Source organism: Anolis sagrei, chromosome 5 (genome assembly GCF_037176765.1).
Source record: "Anolis sagrei isolate rAnoSag1 chromosome 5, rAnoSag1.mat, whole genome shotgun sequence".
In the NCBI taxonomy this organism is placed as follows: Eukaryota; Metazoa; Chordata; class Lepidosauria; order Squamata; family Dactyloidae; genus Anolis; species Anolis sagrei.
Window position 1 is genome coordinate 103,353,063 of NC_090025.1, and position 25,812 is coordinate 103,378,874.

Sequence of the window (25,812 nt, forward strand, 5' to 3'; positions counted from 1 at the left end):
CCTATTTTAAAGCCTTAAAGGGCAATGAGGAAGGGTAGGGGGACAGTGGCTTTTTAAAATACAAAGTTCACACAAATTTAGGTCAGTGTAGAAGGGCCCTGAGTTCCCATCTGTACTACCATATAGTGCACTGTAGACTCATGTAATGTAGTTCACATTTTATTTCGTATCAAGAGCATTGCATAAATTAGTATAAAACTGATAAAAATAGAAGGAGCGCAGATAGCTAAATGGGCAACAGCAATGGCATTGTCTATAACCTCCCACAATTCTTCCTCTGAACATGAGGCAGGGCATAGTCGACAAGCATACAGATATGGAGTTGTCTGTTCTGCTCCACAGCCACACAAGGTGTGGGATTCTTTTAGGTAGTGCCATTTTGCCAGGTTGCCTTTTGATCTGCCCACTCCACTTCTGAGTCTGTTCAGGAACTTCCAAGTTGCTCATTCTTTGTTTGTCCCTGGAGGAAGACCCTCGTGGGGGGCCATCTAGTTTGGATTTCCTGGTTTAGCTGCCCAGAGGGATACCCCTGCTGTTGCTGGGGGGGGGGGGGGGGCAAGAGGGACACGGAAAGAGCCTCCTGGAAGACTGAGTAAATATAGTTGGGCGTACCCCGGGCAACGTTTATTGTAAATGGTTAATCTTTCCAAACCCAAAAGCAATGCTTTTAAACATTTGAAAAGTTTTTGAAACGTTTTGAATTAGAGGTGTGTCTTTTTTCCCCTCCACATATGGGTGAACGCCAAAGGTCTTTATCAAGACTTTTTCTAACTATTGTGTCTATTAATATAGAAGGTTTGTCACTTGCTAAAGAAGAACTACTGGCCAAAATGTCTGAGAACATTTCGTGTGACAACTTATGTATACAGGAAGCACACAGAGGCAATGAGTTCACACTGACCATATAGTATAATTTGAAACTTCATTCGTATAGATGAGAACAAGAACAATCTTTGTTAAAATCTTAGTAACTGTGAGATTTCTCAGATAAATATGACAAGTCAAAGTTTAATATTCTTGAAAAGGGCTTTCTCCTGATCCTACTACTGTCAAAGGACCTTATAGGAGGCTGCTTCAGTGCTTAGAACTCTTTCGCAAAAGGTTAGGCTAGCCCCCTTTGTGCTGAAAAGATTGTAGACGTGTGATCAGTTGTAATCTGGGAGTAATACATTGCTCCGCACTACTGTGGAAAATGGGCACAGAGTCTTTATCAGTCAGGGTTACATAGAAACAATTTCTTATATTTGAAAAAGAAATCAACAAAAGTGTTATTCTGCTCTTTCTTGGGGGGGGGGGGGTTATTTAAACAAATTGTGTTTCTTTATGAAGATTCATCTTTGTCTAGTAGTTGATCAGTAAACAAAATATATACGTATTTGTTATCTTAGGAACCTGCAACAAACCAATTGATGTGATATTTCTTCTGGATGGAAGCCCCAATGTTGATGAATCACAGTTTGAGAAAATGAAACGTTTTGTGAAAGCATTTATTGAACGCACTGATATTGGTGAGCCTTGCATATTCACTGCATATTCACTGCATTGTTTTATAGATTTAAAGCCGATGTTAAGTTTCTTCAGGGGAGGGTGTGTAGGGTGTTCATATGTGGTACTCTGAAAGCTAATAATCAAAATTATATACCAAGAATTGGAAAATCCAAATTGTGTATAAGGAAAAGCTGGAATTTACCACTACTATTCAATCTGAGTAAATTTACTTTAATTGTTTTGTATAACATGTTTTGCTTCTCCTAGGCATGGAGAAAATTGGGGAGGGGAAAACATTACAAATTCAGATGTGAAATTCTGAGTTAATCCAATTCATGTAGTTATTTTGTTTCACAAGGTTGTAACACTGTAGGAGGCCCTCAAATGTTGTACTCCAAGCATTTCATGCCATTCTGATGGGTACATCAACACTGAAGAATTAATGAATTTGCCATCACTTTAATTGCCACGGCCCAATGACATGGAATTCGGAATTTGGTGAGGCACCAGAACTCTTTGGCAGAGGAGGCTAAAGACTTCATAAAACTTCAATTCTATTACAGTTAAAATGATGTCAAATTCTACAATGTGGATGCAATCTATGTTGCAGTTTAACATTTAGCTTTTTCTGTTATAACAGTGGAAAAACACCATAAAGCAAAGCACCCACTCACTTTAGAGCTGAGTAATGTTCAGATACACTTTTTGCACCACATTTTAACGAAGGACATTTGTGCACCACCACCATCATCTTCACTACAGCCTCTGACTGAACCACTCTGTTTAATTGAGTGTAAGATGCCATCAGTTTTAAGACCATATCTACACTGCCATTTAATGCAGTGTTGGAAATGCACACAGACTATTAGGATTTAACCAGGTGAAACCAAATAATCCAGATTGATCCCCAGGTTTAAACAACCCAGGAAAGGTCAAAGTAATCTTGGAAGATCTGGACCTTTCCCGGTGCTTCGGTGCTGGGGAATACTACCTTGATCGCCATACATGGCCCAAGATCTTGTCCCCTGGCCATCCTGCACTCCTCAAATTCAGACAGCCTTGAGGGGTGCAATACCTTCCTGCATCCGACACCCCAATTACCACAACAAAAAAAATCCCTTATCTGGAATTCTGAAATTTCAAATAGTCCCAAATTAAGAATTGTCTCCATTGGTGGTAGAGATATTGATGCCTTTGCTTTGCAATGTTTCAATGTACACACATGAACAAAATTATTAAAAATATTGTATAAATTTACTTTTAGGCTACATGTGTAAGGTATATATGAAACATAATGTGTACATCATGTGTGTACTTGGGTCCTATATTTAAGTCATGTCATTTTATATGTGTATACAAACATTCCAAAATAATACAAATGCCCCTAAGCATTTTGGATAAGGAATATTCAACCTCTAGTAATGTAGTAGATAGTTTAGCCCGGGTATAGAATGCGAAAGAATAACTGTATCATCAGTTAGATGGGAATTTTCCTAGCTCCATGGTTGGGCAAATATTCATTGGGTTCCATTAGAACATCTCAAAGTAAGTTGAAGAAAATAGTATATCTCTGATTGTATGTTATCACATTCCATTTACAGCAATAGATGGATATAGAACTGTTTGTGGAATCTGAGAAAGCATCTTGGTAATGATAGTTGTTGTAGGCTGGATTTGACTTATCAAACAGTTTTGGCAGTATTACTTGTAAAATTTAATCACTCTTGAGTTCCATTGCGTTCATCCTTTCTAATTCTCCAGGCCCTACAGCAATTCAGGTGGCTGTTCTTCAGTATGGAAATGTCAATACTTTGGAAATGTCATGGAAAGTACCCCAAGAGAAGGTGAATCTGTTGTCTATAGTGAGTGCAATTCACCGAAGAGAGCAAGGCCCTGGCAGACTAGGTAAGTGATTACTGAGTTTGGTCTTAAGGGACTATATTTCCATTCACTCCTAAAAAGATTTATTGGACTGACTTTAAAATAAACACTCCCCCCCCCCATTTTTATAGCCTAGGTATGAAGGATCTTTATATATAGGGAATTTGGTTTGCCATTTTTCCAACATTCCATCATCACCATCAATGCAATGGTTTAAACCTTTGTGCCGGAAGGACTGAAGACCGACAGTTCGGATCCGGGGACAACGTTGATGAGCTCCCTCTGTCAGCTCTGGTTCCCCATGTGGGGACATGGGAGAAGCCTCGCACAAGGATGGTAAAACATCAAAACATCCGGGCGTCCCCTGGGTAATGTCCCTGCAGACCACCAATTCTCTCACACCAAAAGTAACTTGCAATTTTTCAAGTTGCTCCTGACCACCAAATCATGTTTTTCACTTCTTGGTATTGGCAACACTTCAGTCAATTTTCCGTCTGTGTGACCTGATTCCATTCTGGTCACTCAGGCTTTACTGCTATTACAACACTTGACATAACATCATGCCAGATTCATTATCATTGTGCATTTGGATTATGCCATGGAGTTTTCACATTCAAGTGGCATCTCACAATATTATGGTAATCTGTTATATCAACCCACAAGGAGTGACTCACCCATCTACCTCCCTTAAGCTTGTGAGGGCTCTGTGGAATTGGTTTGCCCAAAAGCAGATCCTCCTCTGGTAGTTGTGCACCTGTCTAGAATGGACAGTGTGCGCCTCTATGGAGCAAACAGTGTATATTCTAAATAGCATGAGAAAGTGAACCTAAAGACCCAAAGAATGACTTACAGTTGTCACGGGACTGATCAAGGTATAGGGTGGCTACCTGAGCTCACTTTTGATGACACTATTCCCCGCCCTGTGTACTTGATTGCTGCACTTTCCTGCGCTCCCTTCAGGTTGTACTCCATTCATGGAGCCTGAACCGCAGCTATGTTCTTTCTCAGCCATATTATTTTGTTGTTGTTTACAATTGTGATTGTTTTTATACTTTATCTGATGTTTTTAATTTGATTGTGTTTTACCTGTAATTGTTGGGCTTGTCACTTGTAAGCTGCTCCGAGTTCCCTTGGGGAGATGGTTGGCGGGGTATAAAAATAAAGTTATTATTATCATTATCATCATCATCATCATCATCACTGAAAAAGAGCAACTTTCATCCTAAGCTTTTGCCTCCCATCCAGCCCAAGCCTTGAATTCACTAGACATTTTGACTATTTATTTATGTATTTATTTACTTTATTCATATCCCGCCTTTCTCTTCCCCAAAAGGGGTTCAAGGCGGCTTTACATAGGGCAACTATTCAGTACCTTTGAACAACAAACAATTAAAATGCATTAAATCAAAGGTTTAAAAATTAAAATTAAATGCACATTAAAACAAATAAAGCATTGAAAATCACTACTAAAAATCCCTCTATCCACAATTGTAATCCATGGACTACACTGTTATAAAAGACCAGTTCAGAAGGGGGAAAAATTCAGTACCCCCTGCAGAGTCATACCAGGCAGAGAGGATTTTAAAAAATAGCCAAAGTATTCAAAAACAGCATTTTTAAGACATTTAAATTGTGTTCACTATAATTTTTGCAAACAAGAAGGTTTGACAGCTACTCCAAACAAACTTTCCTCTTTAGATAAACATATGTTCTGGCATAATTTGTTTGGGTTTTATGAAATATACACTAAAACTCAAGAGGCATTTTTATCCCTTGAATTTCTTTGAATTCTCTCTGAGTCAGACAGATTTAGACAGATGATGTCAAGTTTTTTAATCTCCCTGAATGGGGATTAAATAAAGAATAGTTTGCTAAGTGTAGCACATTGTCCTAATAATGTCTGTTTGGTGGTAATGTTTTTGATTGTTTCTTCCCACTGGATGTCACTATAGTTGCATTAAGGTAGTTGGCTCTATTTTATGTTCTTTAAATAATCTATGTGTAGAAAGTTCTTCTCCCCAGTTTTAAGCTAATTTCCTATACACTGTTATTAATCGGCTTCTGGTGTTCGTTCACTTGTGGAGATACTACTCTGAGCAGCTGTTTGGACTGTGCTATTTTAATTTTGTAATTTGCTGTTGTTTTGCTTTTTTTTTTGCTTTTAACTGTATGCTGCCTGGACTTGGCCCCTTGTAAGCCTCCCCGAGTCCCCTTGGGGAGATGGAGGTGGGGTAGAAAAATAAAGAAGTTGTTGTTGTTGTTGTTGTTGTTGTTGTTCTTCTTCTTCCTCTTCTTCTTCTTCTTCTTCTTCTTCTTCTTCTTCTTCTTCTTCTTCTCGGTGGTCCAACTCTATGATTTAAAGTATTTTTTTCTTTCATTTTCAGGGAAAGTGATAGACTTCACAGTGCAGCATGCCATTTCTGAAATCAATGGAGGACGGCCCAATGCTTCCAAAGCCATAGTGATTTTCATATCAGATACATCTCAAGACTCTATCAACACTGCTGCATACTCTGCAAGAGTGAATAGTAAATCCTGTTAATTTATTTTTATTTATATTTTCTGATTGTATTTTGGGAGTAACTCTAATGTTTGAGATAGAGAAGGGATGAGGAAATCGTTGCCTCCCTGGTGCATTGGGCTACAATTCCCACAGTTTTTGACCGGCCTTTAGAAATAAAATTCCTCCACATGTAGTGGGAAATGTCTTCTTACAACTTTGACGCATACAGCAATGATTTGTTGCTAGTTCCCAGGATACCCCATAAGATCTTGAGATGTAATGAAGTCTCCCTTAATTTCATCTCAATATCTTATGAGGTATTCTAGGAATTTTCTAATTCTTGCATTGCATATGGATTCTTCATGCTAAATCCTGTTTGTGTAGTTTATTATTGAGTTATATAAAGCACTAGCCATCCCCTGCCACGCTGTGCCCCAGTCTGTGTATATGTGTTTTGTTAGTGTATATATGTGTGAATATATTTGTGTATATGTGGTTTTGCACATGTGTTGTAATGTATTTTTAATTTTTTTTTGGCTTTTTAAGTCTCTTCTGCTGTGTTTTTCATTGTTTTTATGAGTGATGGTCACTTGTTGGCCTGATAGATGTATTGTGTCCAAATGTGGTGTCATTTGGTCCAGTGGATTTTGAGTTATGTTAATCCTACAAACAAACATTATATTTTATTTTTTTACTAGCCATCCCCTGCCATGCTTTGTTGTGGCACAGTCTGTGTATATGTGTTTTGTTTGTGTATATATGTATATACGTGTGTGTATATATTTGTGTACATGTGGTTTTGCGCATGTGTTGTAATGTATTTTTTAATTTTTGGTTTTTTAAGTCTCTTTCTCTGTGTTTTCCAGTGTTTTTATGAGTGATGGTCACTTGTTGGCCTGTTAGGTGTATTGTGTCCAAATTTGGTGTCAATTTGTCCAGTGGTTTTTGAGTTATGTTAATCCCACAAACAAACATTACATTTTTATTTATATAGATAGTTTGCTAGCTATGCCTAGCAATTTATCGACTCTTTAATTCTTATCAAGCCATCCTCAGAGGAAGGTTATTACAATTAAAATGAGTGAAGGTCTGTTATGCTATTGAGATTCCTTCATATTTTACTTTTGTACTAATGAATCAGGACCGTACAGTATTTGCATATTTATTATTTGTTGAAAAGATTATGTGTGATTAAAAGGTGAAGGTACTGAGTTTGGGTGGTGGTATAGATGTCAACCTGCCAGTTGCTTAATCATGGCACAACAATTGGGAATTGGCTAGAAGACCTCTATGTTAAATGACCCAGTTTGCTCTTGTTGAGCATAAATATGACTGTTTTACTGGCAGCAACATTAGCAATCATTAGGACTTATTACCTTTATCATGACTTGAAACGAGCTTCAGAAAGTGGTGTCAGATCTTGGGTTAGATGTGGTTTCTTGTTAGACCTATAGTTGTGGCTCTTATACCTTCCACTAGAGTAGATGAAGCAGAGGGAGTTTGTCTTACCATGTCCTGCTCCTGATTGACTAAATGACGATCTTGTGTCTAGACTACATTTATTAACATTGTTTAGATTTTTTATAATTTTGAAATTTTGTGAGCATTTCAACTATTAAGTATGACTTATGCCCTAAATCAAATGGCAAGTTATTGCTAGCACTTCATCCTGCAGCTTTTTGCAGCACCCCAGAATTAGGTCAGAATGATTTGTCTATCATCTGGAACACATTTGTGAGATGCACAAAAGACTAAATGGAGAGGGGAAACTTCCCTCACTGAAGTATCTCCCAACAAAGTCTGTTGGTTCTGCCCTGTATTTTTCTAACGTTCTTACAGTAAAATATCTGATCTAAAGTATTGTTTGCTAGCTGTGCAACATATTTGCAGAAAGAAATCTATTGGAATTAGGCAAGGAAGTAATTAGCTGGTGAAACTTGCTTTTAATTAGATCATTTTGGTACAACATGTTTCAATGCAAATTGAAAGTAAGGAGTATTTGAACATAGGGATATCATTGCTTCCCATTGCTTCCCATTTTCTTAGGGATATCCTTGCTTCCCATTGGAATCGGAGACAGATACGATGTGGAACAACTACGTACTTTAGCTGGGCCATCTGCATCTGACAGGATAATTCAGCTGCAACAGTATGATGACCTTCTTACCACAGTTATCTTGGGTGAATTTGTGAAGAAACTTTGCACAGGTAAGCTTCATATGTATCTAGAAAATGAAAAACTCATCAAAATAATAAAGGCACCCCCTCTCCATCTTTACATTTTCCCATTGCTCAAGTTAACTTCAGAAACTATAGTTCCATTTTCTTCTCCTAGAGAACAGTTACATTATGTACTTGAGAAATACTTCATAAATAAAAATGTTTTAGTAAGAGCAGGTCCGTTAAGAAGTAACAGGTCCATAAAGAGGAACTTGCATGTTTTGCACCTCAGGAAAATAATTGCTCAAGAAGGAAGATTAAAAATATCTCAAACCTAACAACAATTTATTACACACCTCTCTTTGTGGCTCGAGGAGGAGTGCAACATCGTTAAAGAAATCAAACACTATTAAAATACATATAAAGAGATAAACAGGTTAATAATCACTGACAAAAAGCAGACCAAAATTCACAACTTAAAACTGATTAGATAAGCTTGCTGGAAGAAATGAGTTTTCAGTTGGGTCTTAAATTCTGACAGCTCATATAGCTGTCAGAGCACTTCTGGCAGGCAATTCCACAGTCTTGGGGCAGCCAATGAAAAGGTTCTTTGGGTGATGGTCGCCAATCGGGTTCTGGCTGATAGGAGTAGCTGCCCTGCAGATAATCTCAATGCATGGGACAGATTGTACAAGAGAAAGTAATCCTATGGGGTAGCCTGGACCCAAAACATGGAGGACTTTAAAGGTCAAAACTAGCACTTTGTACTTTGGTCAGAAACTAATTGGAAATCAGTGGAGTAACTTCAGTATAAAAGTGATATGTTCAATCCTAGATGTTCCTGTAACTAATCTGGCTGCCATGTTTTGAACTAATTGGAGTTTCTGAACTTGGTATAGAGGTAGCTCAATGTAAAGTTCATTTCAGAAGCCTAACCTTGAGATTACCAGCACATGCACTACCATCCTTGTGATCTGCTGGATATGGCTAATTATGGTATCTCTGAATAACAACAACAACAACAACAACTTTATTTATACCTTACCACTATCTCCCCAAGGAGACTCGGGGCGGGTTACACAAGGCCAAGCCCACAATACAATGCATCAATATTCAACAGAACACAGCAATAAAATAAAATAAAATAAACATACAAAACAGGACATTATAAATAATACATCAACAATATAAAATTGCAACATTTAAGAACATTCAAAATAGTTATCAGTACCATTACCACCATCCCTCAGTTTGGAAACAAAAGTCTACCCAAAAGTAGGGCAATGTTCCTACACCCAGGGGAGTCTGGTTATCCAGAAGTTACATTTGCAAATTAATAGTGTCTTAACAAAACCAAGCTTCCAAGCAGCATAGTGACTTTCCGGGAGTTGTGTAAGTTTTTTAAAAAATCTGGATCAGCTCCAATTATAGAGGAAGCTTTGTTGAATATAGGGCACAATCAATACCAAGAACAATAGCCCAGGTGTGTAAATGAAACAAATTGATTGGTTTGTTGACTTTGCATACTTCGTAGCATTATGATTAAAATGAAAAACAAATGAAATAAGTCCAAGAATTCCTTGCACAGCATCAACCTTCTAAAATTATTTTAGCCTTACAAAGGTTTCCTGCTACTTTAGATTATTTATTTATTTATTATTTACTATGTTTCTATACCACCCTTCTCAGCCCGAGGGCAACTCAGGGCAGTTTACAAAACGGCACAATTCGATGCCACGATAATATAAAAACAGCTAAAAGCATATAACATACAAAAAAAATCCATAAACAGTAAAATTAATAAAAGCATAAATCCTCTGCATCTCAATATCAATATCGTTATCCGATCACAATTGCCCAGTCGTTCCGAGTTCAATAAGTTATCTGCTACACTGCATTTGAGAAAGCCTGCTCACAAAGCCAGGTTTTGACTTTTTTACAAAATATTAAGAGGGTGGGGGCTGATCTAATGTCCCTAGGGAGGGTGTTCCACAGCCGAGGGGCCACCACTGAGAAGGCCCTATCTCTCGTCCCTGCCAACCAAACCTGTGAAGAAGGTGGGACCGAGAGCAGGGCTTCCCCAGAAGATCTTAAATTTCTAGATGGTTCATAATTCTACTCCTGTAGGTAAAGTTGATATTTCTAGATACCCCAAAGGGTCACATAACCTTTCATCCACATAAGGGAAATGAAGCATAAGTAAAGTCTAAAGGGGAAAAAAATGTGAACATAATCCTATGTGGGACTATGTATGCTTTTTCATTATTTTCATCATTTTATACTAATGCCATATTGAGATGGTAGTGACCTAAGCATGTTAGATTATTGATTTATTTATTTACCATAATTTTATACCACCTTTCTCAGCTTGAAGGCAGCTCATGTCTGCTAAGTTAAGTGTCCACAATTCCTATGGCATAAACAAATAAGATTCTTCTTGTGAACTCTCTGGATTATTGTATCAGTTGCATTGCTACCTGTTCCCACCTTAGCACTATCTATCTATGGCAGATTATCTCAGATACTAGATGTGCCTATGGAAAGTCCACAAATGGTTATGAGTGCAATAGCCTCCTTTCACTCATATACCCTAAAAAGGGGATATGTAATTCCCAACAGATTACATACTCTTGTGAGGAAAGAGGCCATGGTGCTGGTAGTATTGCTTCTGGTAGAGTGTCCCATGCCAGACAGGCTTTGATGGGTGAATATTACCTCTACTATCTGGGATAGTCTGCCTCTTAACACCTAGTCCACTTTTTTAGGGGCTATGAGTGAAAGGGGTCTGTTGTTCTCAAGACCCATTTATGAACTTTCCATAAGCATCCAATCAACGACTATGTGGACAAAATGCTGGACTATATTGGCCTTTGATTTTATATAGTAAACTATTGGCTGTTCATGTTCTAGAAGACTAATGCTTGTGCTTATGTTTTTAGAAACTCTCCAAGAGTGCGTAGATGAAGATGGCAATATAAAGGCAGTAAGTACATATTGCTCAAATGTTGTCTTGCTTTTGGTTAATAGAGTAAAAGAGCTGCATGGCCAACTAGTGGTTCATGGTCAGTGCAGTAAAGCTGATGGTGGCAGTGTGGACAGTTGATCAGGTCAAAACGGACCTAATTCAGCTGTCCAGATGACTGCAAACCTGAATATATTGCAACGTCTTCTGCAATGTGCGGAGTATCCCCGGACTTTGCTTAGTGCTTTGGAAAGTCAAGTTAAGGGCAAAAATCCCTGGATACTTAGTCGAATATAGAGCATTATGAAGACTGGTTTCCAAATGAGTACCTTTTTACTTACACAAGGAGTACTTTGAGTCTCCTTGTGGAGAGAAAAAGCAAGGTCTAAATACACATAATGATTTTTTATCATGTCAGAAGCGACTTGAGAAATCGCAATTCACTTCTGGTGTGAGAGAATAGCTGTCTTTATTGTCCAGGGGATGCCCAGATGTGTTACCATCCCATGGGAGGCTTCTCTCATGTCCCTACATGGGAAGCTGGAGCTGACAGATGGGAGCTCACTCCATCTTGTGAATTCGCTGGCACAAAGGTTTAACTCATTGCACCACAACAGCTCTCTACACACATAATGATAATATTACTTTTTAAAAACTACTGTAGTAAGACAGCATAGTAGAAAATAACTTTGAATTTGTGGGGCTACTCTTAAGTCATCAATGTTGGAGCTCAGTCTGTGATTGTGTTTCAGGATCAGGGTGCTTTAGATGTGGGGAGTGATGGCAATGAGTTTCAAGATGGCAATGGTTGGGTCAAGGATATTAATGCAGAGAATGACCAGGAGATCCCTGTTCAAAGTGTAGTTTCCCATGAGAATGTCCTTGAGGGGTGTGGGGATGATGGTGTACTCCCTGAATTGTTACCAGAGAGTTCCCAGGATTTGGGGCTTGAAAACAACTCTGCACCTGCAGAAGTTAATGAGTTAGACTGCAGGAGATTAGTCAAAACAGGCAAGCTGAACAGTACCTTCGCCAGTCTGCCAGAATCCCACAGAAAAAGATAAGGGAGTCTTAAAGCGAAACCAATTTCTGAGTGCTTGAGATAGCTTAATAAGGGGATAAAAGTTCCAAGTATGAGAAATATCGTCAGATGAAACATTGTTTAGGATCAAGTTAAGTTCTCGTCCTTGTTCATGGAAGCCTAGCTTGGAAGATTCAGCCTAGCTTGGAAGATGAGTATGACTACATACTCATGCCTTGGATCAATGTTTTCTGGTTTTCTGGATTATATTAGAGAAGTGTAGACTTTGTTTTCATGGACTTTACTGAACTTTACCCTGGACTGTTTTGTTCCTGCTTATCTTCTTACCTAATTGGATTTACCTAGTTCTTTAAAGTGCTTTTTACTTGCTGCTTTTTAAATTATCTTCAATAAAAGGATTGTTTTTTTTAATTATCTTCAATAAAAGGATTGTTTTCCTATGCAACGTGTGGTGTTTAAAGTCAGAGGGCTTTTCCTGCCCTGGAGTGCAACAATTAACCCGCTACACAATTTTATTTACTTAGCAGTTTTGGTTCACACAATGCTTGATGATGTAATTGCATATCTACTGTCTGTATGTTTTTGTTTCTCGTCAGCCCACAGGTTGCAGAATCATAATGGTAGTGTTGCCGCTTACCATGAGCAATCATGGGCCTCCACCAAGTCAGATGAAGGTGCAGAGTGCTTTGCCATCAGGCATGACCTCTGTTAACCCAGATAACAGGCAGATATTGCTGGGCTATCTACCTAGGATGTTTTTTGTAGGGCTCTGCCAAGCCATAGGGAAAGTGGATAGTCCTTTGCCATCTGACTCAGGCAATCCTTGGGGCCTCTGCCAAACCAAAGAAAACTGTAGTATTCTTTGCCTCCTGTATCAGGCGATTGGTGAGCCTCTGCCAAACCATAAAGAACAGGTGGAGTGCCTTACCATCTGACTCAAACAATCCTTGGGAGCTTCTGCCAAGCCAGAAGGAAACTGGGGAATGCTTTGCTTTCAGCTGCAGGCAATGAGACTGGCCTCCACTAACCCAGAGATACTATTGGGAGTGGTTTGCTTTCTATTGCAGGCATTTGTGGTAGGCTGCCAAAATAGAGAGAATGCAGAGTTCATACCATTTTATGTATTCCTGGGAGCCTCTGCCAAACCAGAGATAATCTGGAGAGTGCTTTACTTTCTGCCTCAAGGTAATTGTTGTGAGACTCCGCCAAACCAGAGAGAACATGGGGAGTGCTTTGATATTTCCTTTGTGGGCACTCTGCCAATCCAGATAGAATATGGAAAGTGCCAGGAGATCTGCAGTGTTTTGGAAAATGCTATAGGACCTCATCCAAATCTGATACAATGTGGGGAATGCTTCGGCATCCACCATGTGCTATATTTAGGGAAGTGCCATTGGCCTCTGCCAAATTTATCAGTAGTGGGGATTGTCCGGGTATCCACCACATGCAATTTTAGTAGAGGGCACTGGGGCGGGGGAGGGGGGGTTCTCTGCCATATGTAATTATCATTTTCCTAATAGGACTGGCAATGGTTCTATACTCTGAATGTGAGATGCCTTAGACATCTGGCAAAATCATGTTGACAGTTCTCATTATTTCATGGTTGATCATCAATAAGCTCACTTGAAGTAGTAATGATTTATTTAAAGCAATCAAGGGGAGAGAACTGTATCACGGCTGATAGAAAGATTAATGAATATTATAAGCATCATACATCTATAGGTAGCGCAATTTAAATGATATTGCTAGCTTTTACCCAATTTGTCAGGAGCCAGGATATGTTACTTCTTTCACTGTCTTTTTCCCCATTGGCCTATTAACCCAAACACCTCTTCCCACAAGAACAACTTTGAAGTTGCTATGCTCCCATAACAGGCCCAAACATCTACCAAAATAAAGACAAGCATTCTTAATTAATGAGAACATGCAGTATTCAAGCAATTGACATCAGCATGGTAAGACATGCAGGATTCAGCATACGCTACTTCTCTTGTGGTCTTTTTCCCCATTGACCTATTAACCACACTAGTTCTTTCTCACCCCTGTACCAGGCTTCCCATGAGAAAACCTTGAAGCTGAATAGCAGGGCCATATATTTTGCTAAAATAAAGATAAGCTTTCTTAGCTAATGAGAACATGCTATGCCAGGCTCTAACCAGGCAATTGATATCAACATGGTTATAAAATACAATGACAGGTTGCACAAGAAAGGCTTTGGAACTAGTGATGCCTGCTTCAGCAAATCTAAGGAAGCTTAGTTGTAGACTGGACAAAGAGTCCAGATTCACGTGTTCTCCATCAAGATTCAGAGATAGGAGGAAGCCCTGGGAGCCAGGAGAGTGAAGTGGCAGAGGCTATCAATTGCTTTTTTCCATTACCATCACCAGAGAGGCATGGAAGGAAGAGTTGCTACTACTCCTTTTACCCAGTGGCCCACAAGCTGCTGCAGTCCGGTCCTTGCCTTCGTGGGTCCTCTGCCCACAAGCGCCCTGAGTCAAAGGGCAACATTAGGCCAGGTTGGGCTGGGCAGATGAGGCAAGGTGTGATGGAGGGAGCAGGCAGTTGACCAATTAGCCAACTGGGGTCAGTGGTGCTAGCTGACTGACCCATGTCTCATCCCTCCCTTCCCTCTGAGGGCACCTGCAGCCTGACCTGGCTCTTGCTCCATTTTTCATTCATGTTGGAGAAGTGGCGCATGGCTCAGGGCATTCAATGTTGAATGGATCCCTAATCCCACCTTCAGCAGCAGTGCCATGGTGGGCCCCAGGAGGCAGAAGCAGAATGGTTCCTGGGAAGGGGGGAAAGGAGGCTGAGTCCACTGCAGCAACAGTAGGGAGAGTGGGATGGAGGGCTGGCCAGCCTTAGGCTGGGCATCAGTGGGGAAGAAATCTAGGCCATCTGATGGGGGCCTGGAAGAGAAGGGAGGTGATGGTAGCTTCCTAACAATATGATCTCACAAAAATTAGTGTTTTCAGAAGGCCTGAACTCATTGGTCGTTCATACATTTTAATTTTTTCTCTCAACATTCCCATATTTTATGCTTTATTTGTATGACAGGCTCATATAGACAAAATGTGGGGCAATGGTAAAATACTCTCTCCAACTTAAATTCACTCTCATTTTGCTCATTCATTCGTTACTGTCAAGGTTGGAGCTTCTTTGTTATCGGCTTTGTATGCCTAAAAAAAGCCTATATATTAGAGTTGGATAGGTTTGCTCAGATGTGGTGTAATTCGGAATAAAATCAGATATTTTTGCATTCTGAAGGGACTTCCGGCACTTTGTTTTAAGCCTGAAGTCCCCAAAATTTTCAACTCACGTTGCGCTTTTTTTTGGAATGCGGAAGTGACAATTTCATATGGACTATATTATATGGGCTTCTACCCTCTCTCCTTACCTTCTTTATGAAAGTTTTTTGTTTTGTTTATTTTCTACTTTGAATGCTATTTGATTTCCTAGTGTACCAGTAACTTTGGCCCACCTGAGATATTCTTTCAATTATCTTTTTCAAATATGCTTCATTTCTGTTATACAGTTCTGCAGTGTTCACAATTTTTTTAAAAAACATCCCCCTAAATGGTCATGGTCATAACATCTTGCTTTTAGTTGTTTGATTGTTCAAGATTATTTTAATTGACCAAGGGCTGTATAACTTTACTTGCTTATCTGAAACTGCAGATCAAAGCCTGATAGCTACTGAACAAGAACAACCAACAACATTCTTAGGCAGACAGATTTCATTTACATTGACACTTATTTTAATATATTGTGTCATTTTGCACAGCCTGGTGACAAATGGACTTTGGTGGATCAATGTCACACTGTGACGTGCTTACCAGGTGGCCATACAGCTCTGGAGAGCCACCGAATTAATTGTGAGAGGATTGCTAGACCAACATGTCAAAATGGACTTCCTGCTGTTAAGATAGAGGAAACGTGCGGTTGCCGTTGGATGTGTCCATGTGAGTATTTTGCCTGATTTAAAAATATTTTTAAGAAATAATAACAAATAAATATTGGATAGAGTTTGCTTTGAGGTGTAATTTATAAATTCAGGTGAAAAAAATCATGATTTGTAGAGTAATTAAAGTAATTTTCATAACAAGAAGACTCAGAAATAACTAATCACAAATAAGTAGTTATCAGTTTCTTCCCCAGTGCTGAAGATATTAATACGCTACATTAAAACCGATTTGTCACTATTATTGCTGTAAATGTTTTTCCTACTTTTACAGTTGTGGGAGAGGGTGGCCTTACTAGTGAAGAAGAAATATCTCATGGTTCAAGTGCTGGCTTATGCTATGTGCTTGTGACCTGTTGTGGATGTTGAGGAAATAATGAGGTGGACTAGTGGAGAGTGTCATATCACAAGCCAGCAGGTGATTTCTCCTTCAAAAGGCAAAAAATAATAATGAATAATTGTAATTAATGTGGCCACTGTGTTCTTGGAGTATTAGTGGAACTGCTTAGTTTAAGATTTTATTTTTAAAATTTCTGGTTGCAGACAATTTGAACTTAATATTAGGAGTCCAGCAACATTTTACATTCATCAGAACACTATTAAAATGTATGTGCCTCATTCCAAAAGGGATAATAAGTAGTTTTCAGTCTGTATTGTAAATTACTATTCTTCTGTTCTTATCATTAATTATTTTTGTTATTGATGACTTTTTCCAATTGTAACATTTTCTACATTGAGGTCCTAATAGGAAAATAGTCTAAATTAATGAGGTGCACATCATGTTTTATTAAGAGAAGAAAATGGGGTAAATTATTCAAAAAGTTACATTAATACAAATAATAATAATAATAATAATAATAATAATAATAATAATAACAACAACTTTATTTTTGTACCCCGCTTCCATCTCCCCAAAGGTACTTGGGTGACTTACATATGGCACAGTGTGCCTAAAACAACGCATAAAAATAAACACACAATATAATACAACATAAAACCAAAGGCACACAAAACAAAGTTTAAGGTCAAAACAGCACCCCATAACCTATGATGAGAATTGTTGTAAGACATAATCAACTGTAAACAGGAGCAGGGAATAGGATAGTGCAAATTTTAGCTGATGAGCTAGGACATGGGATGAAAGTGCAGTGCTGTGGCATTAAATTGCAGACCATTGGGACTAGTCATTCTCAAAGACTTGTCCAAACATGCAAGTCTTCAATTCCTTCTGGAAGGAGGACAGTGTGGGTGGCAGCCTAATCTCCCTAGGGAAGACAATATTATTTATATTATTTCTCGTGGCACCACGCTACTGGGCCATGTTCAACTTATGATCAGTAATAATCCCAATATCCTTTTCACCTTTACTACAATTAAGCCATGTACTTCTCATCCCTTTGGTAGGCCCAAGGACCCCTACATCCTACACATGCTGTATAGCCTTAGCTCAGTTCCATTGCACTGGTTCCCATCTCACTTGGTAACTGTTTTAAAAAATAGAAGGTATTCTTAATAAAATACTTAGGCCCTCTAGTAGTGATCCTTTTTTGTACAATCACTCTACAGGCTCATGCATGGGAAGCCCAAGTAGAAATATTGTCACCTTTGATGGACTGGACTTTAGACTCGCAGGCAATTGTTCCTATATGTTATATGAAGACAAAGAACATGATATTCAAATGATCCTTCATAATGGACTCTGCACCTCAGCTCCAAAACTCAACTGCATGAATACAATTGAAGTCATTCACAAGGATTCAACAGTGGAACTGTCCAGCGACATGACTGTAAGCCATTGTAATGTAACTAATAGGCCTGGGAGGTTTCGTTTCGTTAATTCGTAATTCGTTAATAATTCGTTAATTTTTCCAATTACAAAACGATAACGAACCATTCTGGAGCAATCATTAAAAAAAACGAATTTTTAAACACGTTTTGTAAATGCTTCGTATTTCGTTATTGTATTCGTTTCGTTATTGTTCAGAGGTCGCTTCATTATTTCCGCATGTCTGGGCCAGTTTTATGGTTTAATTAGTGAAAAAAAATTATAATATAAAACAACAGTCAAGAACAGAGGGAGAGGAAAGCTTCAGAAGTTTTTGGAGGTTTTTTAGCGTATTTCGCGGTCGCGTCCGCCATTAACGAATCGATTCGTTATTGTTTCGGAAATCGATTCGTTAATTTTTTACCATTTACGAAATTTCGTAAATATCGAACTTTTTAAAAGGAAAATTTTGAAATTATTTTAAATATCGAAACAAAAAAAAACCCCAAATACAAATCGATTTTAGAAACAAATTTTTGCGTTGTTACCCAGGCCTAGTAACTAATATCGTGGTTTCACGACAAAGACCTATCTCTTTCAGCAGGCCTACCCCGTTTTAATCATGAATTTTAAACTTGCATCTTATGTTAAATCTTTGTTCTGTATATTTTAATATGTATTTTGTAGCAATATTTTTAGTATGTGTTTTTGGTAGAATGTTTTAGATTATTATGTGTTTTCAGTGGTATTGTAACCCTCTTCAAGCCCTGAGGACAGGTGAGTAAGAAATACTATTGTTGTTGTTGTTGTTGTTATATGAAACACAACAAGATGAGTCCACAGCACACAAGATCACTCTACTGGCTCTTGTATTGGATCACACGTCGGACACTTCCCAAGTGTCTAGGACTGTGTGATGTATTGGCGAATAATGTGTGCAGATCCCAGTAAGATGGCCTTCTGCAGTTGACAGATGGTAATTTTGGCAGCGCCGATTGTGTTTAAGTGCAGGCCAAGGTCTTTAGGCACTGGACCCAGTGTGCCGATCACTAATGGGACCACCTTTACTGGTTTGTACCAGAGTTTTTGCAGTTCGATCTTTAAATCCTCATATCGTGTCAGTTTTTCCAGTTGTTTCTCTTCAATCCTGCTGTCGCTTGGGATTTCATTATCAACGATCCATACTTTGTCTTTTAACACAATTGTGAGGTCAGGAGTATTGTTCTCCAAAACTCTATCAGTCTGAATTTGGAAGTCCCAGAGTAGTTTGATGTGTTCATTTTCTGTAACTTTTTCAGGCTTGTGATCCCACCAGTTCTTTGTCACAGGCAGATGGTATTTGTGGCACAAGTTCCAATGAAACATCGGAGCAACGGTGTTGTGCCTCTGCTTATAGTCTGTCTGCATGATTTTGCAGCAGCTGAGGATATGATCTATTGTTTCATCTGTTTCCTTGCAGATTATTATTATTATTATTATTATTATTATTATTATTGGTAATTTCTTAATCTCTTGGCCTAAGAGTATGAAGATGGGCTATCTGTTGAATCAAACCAACAGTACATCTTGTTCAGCATTATGTTTCCAACAACCACTGCTCAGACACTGGGAAGTCATACATGAAGGAGATGGCCTTCAGATTACTGCGGTGACTAGGTTTGTAAGCACAGCTGCTGCTGTTATATGTCTGCTGACCAGTGGATTATTAAGATGTTCTCATTTTTTTCCAAACAGGTTACTGTGAATGGCAAAATTGTTACTGTTCCTTATGCCAATGGTGATATTGAAGCAAATATCTATGGGGCAATAATGCATGAAATACGGTTCTCTCATCTGGGACATATCATCTCTTTCACTCCAAGCAACAATGAGTTTACACTCCAATTAAGTCCAAAAGGTTTTGCCTCGAAAATGTATGGTCTTTGTGGTATGTTAAAATTATTACAACCTGGAAATGCTGAATTAATTGCTTAGGTTTCTTATAGCTTAATCCTTTTAATAAAGTAATGAGTGTCAAATGAAGGAGAGCTTTGTTGCCAAATGTCAGATAAGTTTTTTCGACAGCTGAGAATGGGGCAAAGTAGAATTAGAGCTAGTGAGCAAGAGCTATGTAGCCAACTCATACTCTTTATATAGGGATTTGTAATCACCTTTTCCAAGTATCTGTTATTGAAAGTAAATAGGATGTAGAAAATAATTCTGAATGTCGGAAATTGTATAGCACTTCCTGTCTTCAAAGCGATGCAGAATAGGAGATGTTGGAATGAAGGTAAAAGGGCAATACTATGCAGACTGCAGGTCTTGATTCCGTTTTGTAGGTAATCTTTATTAAAGGACAAGAGATATTGTATGATATAATAATAATAATAATAATAATAATAATAATAATAATAATAATCTTTATTTATACCCCGCCACCATCTCCCCTATGGGGACTCGGGCGGCTTACATGATACCAAGCCCATACAACAAATTACAATAAAATAAGGTACAAGTTACAATAAAATAAACAACATTGCAGAAAAATACAGAACATATGACTACAATAAACAAAATTTAAAAAACATAATGACAGTGAGCGGGCCACATGTACATAAAATGATTTAAAAACTCAGGGTGAGATAAAGGAGCAGAATTATTTGTGAGTGAGAACTCGTAGAGAGACAGGGTGATAGACTGACCTTCATACAATATCTTGTATCCTATGCCCGGAGAAAGGTGGGAGATATTATTATTATTATTATTATTATTATTATTATTATTATTATTTGTGTATGCCATTAATCTACCCAGGTTTTCTGTCCTGATTAGAATTGCCAATATTATTATTATTATTATTATTATTATTATTATTATTATTAAACTTTATTTGTACCCCGCTAGCATCTCCCAAAGGACTCGATGCGGCTTACAAAGGCCAAGGCCTCAATACACAACATAACAATACACTTAAAGCAAATAAAACAAATTAAAGCAGTATTAAAACAACAAAACCACAAGCAATAAACAATACATCAAACAGGATAAAACTAAGCCGGGCCAGAGTAAAGGGTACAGGATTAAAAAGTGCTGATGTGACAGGTGGTATATAAGGATTATAGGGCAAGTGCAGTGTGCAGTGTGCGGCAATCTTAATTCTAATAAAGTGCTTCAGGGACTTGGTATCGGAGATTTCCTAATCGGGAAAGGCACATCGGAACAGCCAGGTCTTCAAATTCTTTCTGAAGACTGCCAATGTAGGGGCCTGTCTAAGATCTTTGGGGAGAGTGTTCCAGAGACGGGGGGCCACCACGGAAAAGGCCCTGTCTCGTGTCCCCACCAAGCATGCTTGCGATGCAGGCGGGATCACGAGCAGGGCCTCTCCAGATGAGCATAGTGAACGTGTGGGTTCGTAGACGGAGATGCAGTCACGCAGGTAGGCTGGTCCCAAACCGTTCAGGGCTTTGTCGGTAAGCACCTGCACCTTAAATATGAAAGTTTTGGGTAGGATTAGCAAATATTTTCAGGGGAGGTTTAAAAACCTTTCTGCAGCTCTAAGCTCAATTTGATATACATAATTTTTTATTTGTCTTCTGATTCTCTCTGCAGGAGTTTGTGATCAGAACATTGAAAATGATATGATATTAAAGGATGGCTCAATTACATCTGACAGCGGCACCTTCATCCAAGAATGGGCCATTAAGCAACCAGGGAAATTCTGCGAAGTGAACAGACCTGACACATGTGTCGAGCATGCCACATCCAAATGCAGTATTTTGTTGTCTGCTCAGTTTTATGAATGCCACCAAATTATTCCTCCAAACATGTTCTATACTGCATGTGAAGAAAACAACTGCTATGGAGATGAAGTCTGTGAGATTATATCATCCTATGCCCACCTCTGCAGAACACAAGGAATCTGTTTGGACTGGAGATCTTCAGAGTTCTGTGGTAAGGCTTTCACTGCTTTTTGCAGGAATACAATCTTTGGTAATCTAATTCCCTGTTCTAGCTCAGGTTTCCTTATGCAATATTTAAATCCTGGAGGAAAGAGCTGGGTGGCCAGGGTTTTGTGTTGTTGTTTTGTACTAACAATGCAAGCTACCTACATGTGTACATTATTCTCTAAAGATTGTGACTAATACAGACATTTTTACTCTAAATGTTGCATTTTAAAATTAATATTTTTTTAATCAGTGAGACTAGCAGCTGACATTTATTAGGTTGTCTGGCGTAAGAGTTGGACTTTACTTGATGAAAATACAGTTAATAGTTCAGAACAGTAATTCTGATAGTAACCATGTAAATGCTTCTGCAAGGTCATAAGCAAATAAAGAAGATTGCAGTATTGCACTTCCCTGTCATTTGCACATGGTATCTGATATTCAGAGCAATGCTCTTCTGGATGTGGAGGTTATTTTTAATACTTTACCTAATAGTTATCTGTAAATCTGTTGTTTAACAGCCATGCTACCCCATTCAAAATGCTGTCTAAGCTGTCTATGAGGAAGGCATGTTTGGCCTGAAGAAGCGAATACTGAGAGGAGACATGATGGCCAAGTATAAATATGTGAGGGGAAGTCATAGGGAGCAACCTTGTTTTCTGCTGCCTGGAGTAGGAAGTGGAACAATGGTTTCAAACTACAGGAAACATTAGGAAGAACTTCCTGACTGTAAGAACTGTTTAGCAATGGAACTCTCTGCTCAAGAGTGTGGTGGAGGCTCCTCCTTTGGAAGCTTTTAATCAGGGGCTTGATGGTCATCTGTCAGGGGTGCTTTGAATGCGATTTTCCTGCTTCTTGGCAGGGGGTTGGACTGGATGGCCCACAAGGTCTCTTCCAACTCTGATTCTATGAATGTATACATCGGCAAATCAAGTTCAATTCAGAAGATATATTTGAATAGTTTTTCTTTCAGTTGACAGATTATAGAAATGCATGAACAAGAGCAGATTAATACATCCCTAGCATGTACCTCATGGGAAGCAATTTCTCTTTTCATTGATTTTTGTCATGCTTAATATTATCTGCCGCCAGTAAATTGTTCCGGCCCAACTTACCTATCCGAATGTGTCTACCCTTACGAACCTTCCAGGAATTTAAGATTATCTGGGGAGGCCGTGCTCTCAATCCCGCCTACCTCACAGGCGTGCTTGGGAGACGAGGCACAGGGCCTTCTCAGTGGTGGCCCCTTGGCTGTGGAGCTCCCCTCCTGGGGATATTAGATTGGCCCTCTCCCTCCTGAGCTTTAGGAAAAGAGTAAAAACATGGCTTTTTGAGCAAGCTTTTGGAACCTCATTGTAACCAGATACATTTAGTATTGTGAACAAATATGGGACGGCTTAACGATGCAAATGGACATGGATTTAAACCTGGAAGTTATTGATTTTTCTTTTAAATTCTTTTTATATGAATTTTATTATGTGATTTAAATAGTTTTTATATGAATTTTATTATGTGATTTAACCTGTTTTAAACGATATATTTATGTGTGTTCGGCATCTAATTGTTGCTAGTCTGTACGTCGCCCTGAGTCGCCTTCAGCTGAAAAGGGCGGGATAAAAGTGTGGTTAATTAATTAATTAATTAATATAATTTAGATTTGCTGGTTCCTCCCAGTGTTTTTGTTGGTACTGTTCTCACTGAAAATGTATAAGTTCGCTCTGTCCCATTTTCACTTAGAAGGAAAGCGCTTACATTTTCATATATAGGTCCAGATAAAGACCCAGTTCATATGGATCAAACCACCATCTAAAACAACTTTTGCCAAAGTAAAATAGTTTTTGGAGGGCTGTTCAAGACATTGGAGAAAATGATGTTATTATAAACCATTGTTGTAAGAAACTGCACACTGAAAATGCTCCATGAGGAATAATCTGAGAAAAGAGTGAGCAAGAGCAGCCTGCCTGCCATTTACTGGATTTAGTGAGAGATCCAGCTTTCCTGTTACAGCATCCAAGAGCATCCACAGCATTTTAATAATGTCTCTGAATTCTTCAGATTCCCAGCTTCTGACATAACGCCCTTGAGCATCCAAATAACTCCCCGATTTAACAACATAAAGTAGCCCTTGGTGTATTAACATGGCATCTTCTTTCCCTTTTTCTTGTGAGCAGGTGCATGTCTTATAGTGGCCAGAAATAGCATTGTGAGACATTGTGCAGAATGCATTTATGACTCCATAGACAGCATTATTTAATCACTGTAACCATACTAATAAAAATCTATGTACAGATTTGAAGAATCTAGGCTTCATTTTAAAAATTAGTTCATCCCTGAATTCGTCATAGAGCTCAAAGCCATACTAAGGAAAAGCAATGCTGCCATTTCTTCCCATATCATTACATGATATGGGAAGCAATGAAAAGTGAAAAGAAGTCTTTATTTAAATAGTTGTGCTGTCAAACAATTGTAGGAAACATTTCTCTGGGCATCCTGATATCAGAGAACCTGAGCTAAAAGGCTCAAGGACTGAATCAGGGACTTAGGGCAGTGAAACAGAATGAGATAGGAGCATGCATCATTGACTTCTGGTCAATATCATGGATCCTTGCTATAGATGTCCTCAAACTACGGCCCGGGGGCCAAATACGGTCCTCCAAGGTCATTTACCCGGCCTTCGCTCAGGGTCAACCTAAGTCTGAAAACACAACAACAACAATCCTATCCCATCACCCAAAAGCAGGCCCACACTTCCCAATGAAATACGAATAAGTTTATATTTGTTAAAATTGTTCTTCATTTTAATTATTGTATTGTTCTAATGTGTTTTTGCACTACAAATAAGATACGTGCACTATGCATAGGAATTCATTCATTCATTATTATTATTTTTTTACAAATTATAATCCGGCCTTCCAACAGTTTGAGGGAATGTGACCTGGCCCTCTGTTTAAAATGTTTGTGGACCCCTGATATAGATATTAAGACCTTGGCCATTTGATTTTAACTGGTTAGCTCCCAATTATCTTCTGTCCTAGAGATCCTGATATGAAACATTACTGAATTGTAGGTCCTCAAGGTTAATGGTGATGTGTGTGTTTATGAGCCAGGGCTGCTTTTAGATGTAGGCAAGTGAAAATGACTATTACGATCAGGTCGTAAATGTGCCAATAAGTTGGAAAGCTTCTTAAAATCTCACAAAGTTTTTAGAGAAGCAAATAACTTTAAACATGCAATATTAAACACAGTCACTGGTTGGTTAGGATATAGTGGTATTAAGTCTCTCCTCTAATCCCTTCTGTTCCATCTGTAGCCATGCAGCACAATTTACATGTCTCTAGGTTGCTAGGAATGGGTTCCTGATCTTTGTTGGCAATCTCCAGACTTTTGTCTTAGGGATTCTTGCTATTCAGGTACCACCTTGGTCAGAAATTGCCTCCTTCGGCACTTGCCCCCATAATAGAGGACAATGCAGCATGACACAACTTCAACCCAGAAGACATTTACTTCCTTGATGTTCTAACTTTTAAAAAGGCTTATGTGGGAACATTGGTTTGTTTTGGGCACGTGTTTTCCCTGAGCATGTGATCTAAGGGAAGTGGGTGCTTCTGCTGAATACCTGACTAGCAGTCACTGGCTTTATATAACAGCTTGGTGGTGTTTCTGGATTCAGAGATGAATCTGGAGGCCCAGATTTCAGCAGTTTTTGCACGTTTAAAGCTAATATGTCAACTATACATGTTCCTGGAGAAGTTGGATATGGCCACAGTGGTACATGTCTTGGTGAAATTCTGTTTGGATTACTTGGATGCTCCATGTTGGACTGCTCAAATACTTCAGTTGGTCAAAAATGACAGCCAGGTTGTTAACTTGGACTTGCTATAGGGCGCACACAATTCCCCTGTTGCAACAGGTCTATTGACTATCAAGTTGTTTGTTGGGATACAACTCAAAATCCAAGTTATTTGAAGGACCATATTTTTCTGTATGAGCTTGTTAGAATTTTATGATCACCTGGAGAAGGCCTTCTTTCTGTCTCACCACCCTTTCAATAGTGTTTAGTGGGGGGGGGGGGAGGAGAGATCCTTTTTGGTGACTACACCCACTCTGGAACTCTCACCCTAGAAAGA

The 25,812-nt window shown here is 38.8% G+C and overlaps 1 protein-coding gene across 2 annotated transcripts in view; it reads left to right on the top strand.

The window, feature by feature from the left end:
* The window catches only part of VWF (von Willebrand factor), a 161,484-nt gene that overhangs the window by 83,059 nt on the left and 52,613 nt on the right, over nucleotides 1–25,812 (top strand). For both annotated transcript variants that reach the window (XM_067468939.1, XM_060778086.2), the window contains 9 exons: nucleotides 1,389–1,508; nucleotides 3,250–3,393; nucleotides 5,754–5,897; nucleotides 7,919–8,080; nucleotides 10,972–11,015; nucleotides 15,821–15,998; nucleotides 17,564–17,784; nucleotides 19,497–19,689; nucleotides 21,351–21,692. In XM_067468939.1, the coding sequence (XP_067325040.1) occupies nucleotides 1,389–1,508; nucleotides 3,250–3,393; nucleotides 5,754–5,897; nucleotides 7,919–8,080; nucleotides 10,972–11,015; nucleotides 15,821–15,998; nucleotides 17,564–17,784; nucleotides 19,497–19,689; nucleotides 21,351–21,692 (1,548 nt within the window). The remainder of the gene's footprint in view (nucleotides 1–1,388; nucleotides 1,509–3,249; nucleotides 3,394–5,753; nucleotides 5,898–7,918; nucleotides 8,081–10,971; nucleotides 11,016–15,820; nucleotides 15,999–17,563; nucleotides 17,785–19,496; nucleotides 19,690–21,350; nucleotides 21,693–25,812) is intronic.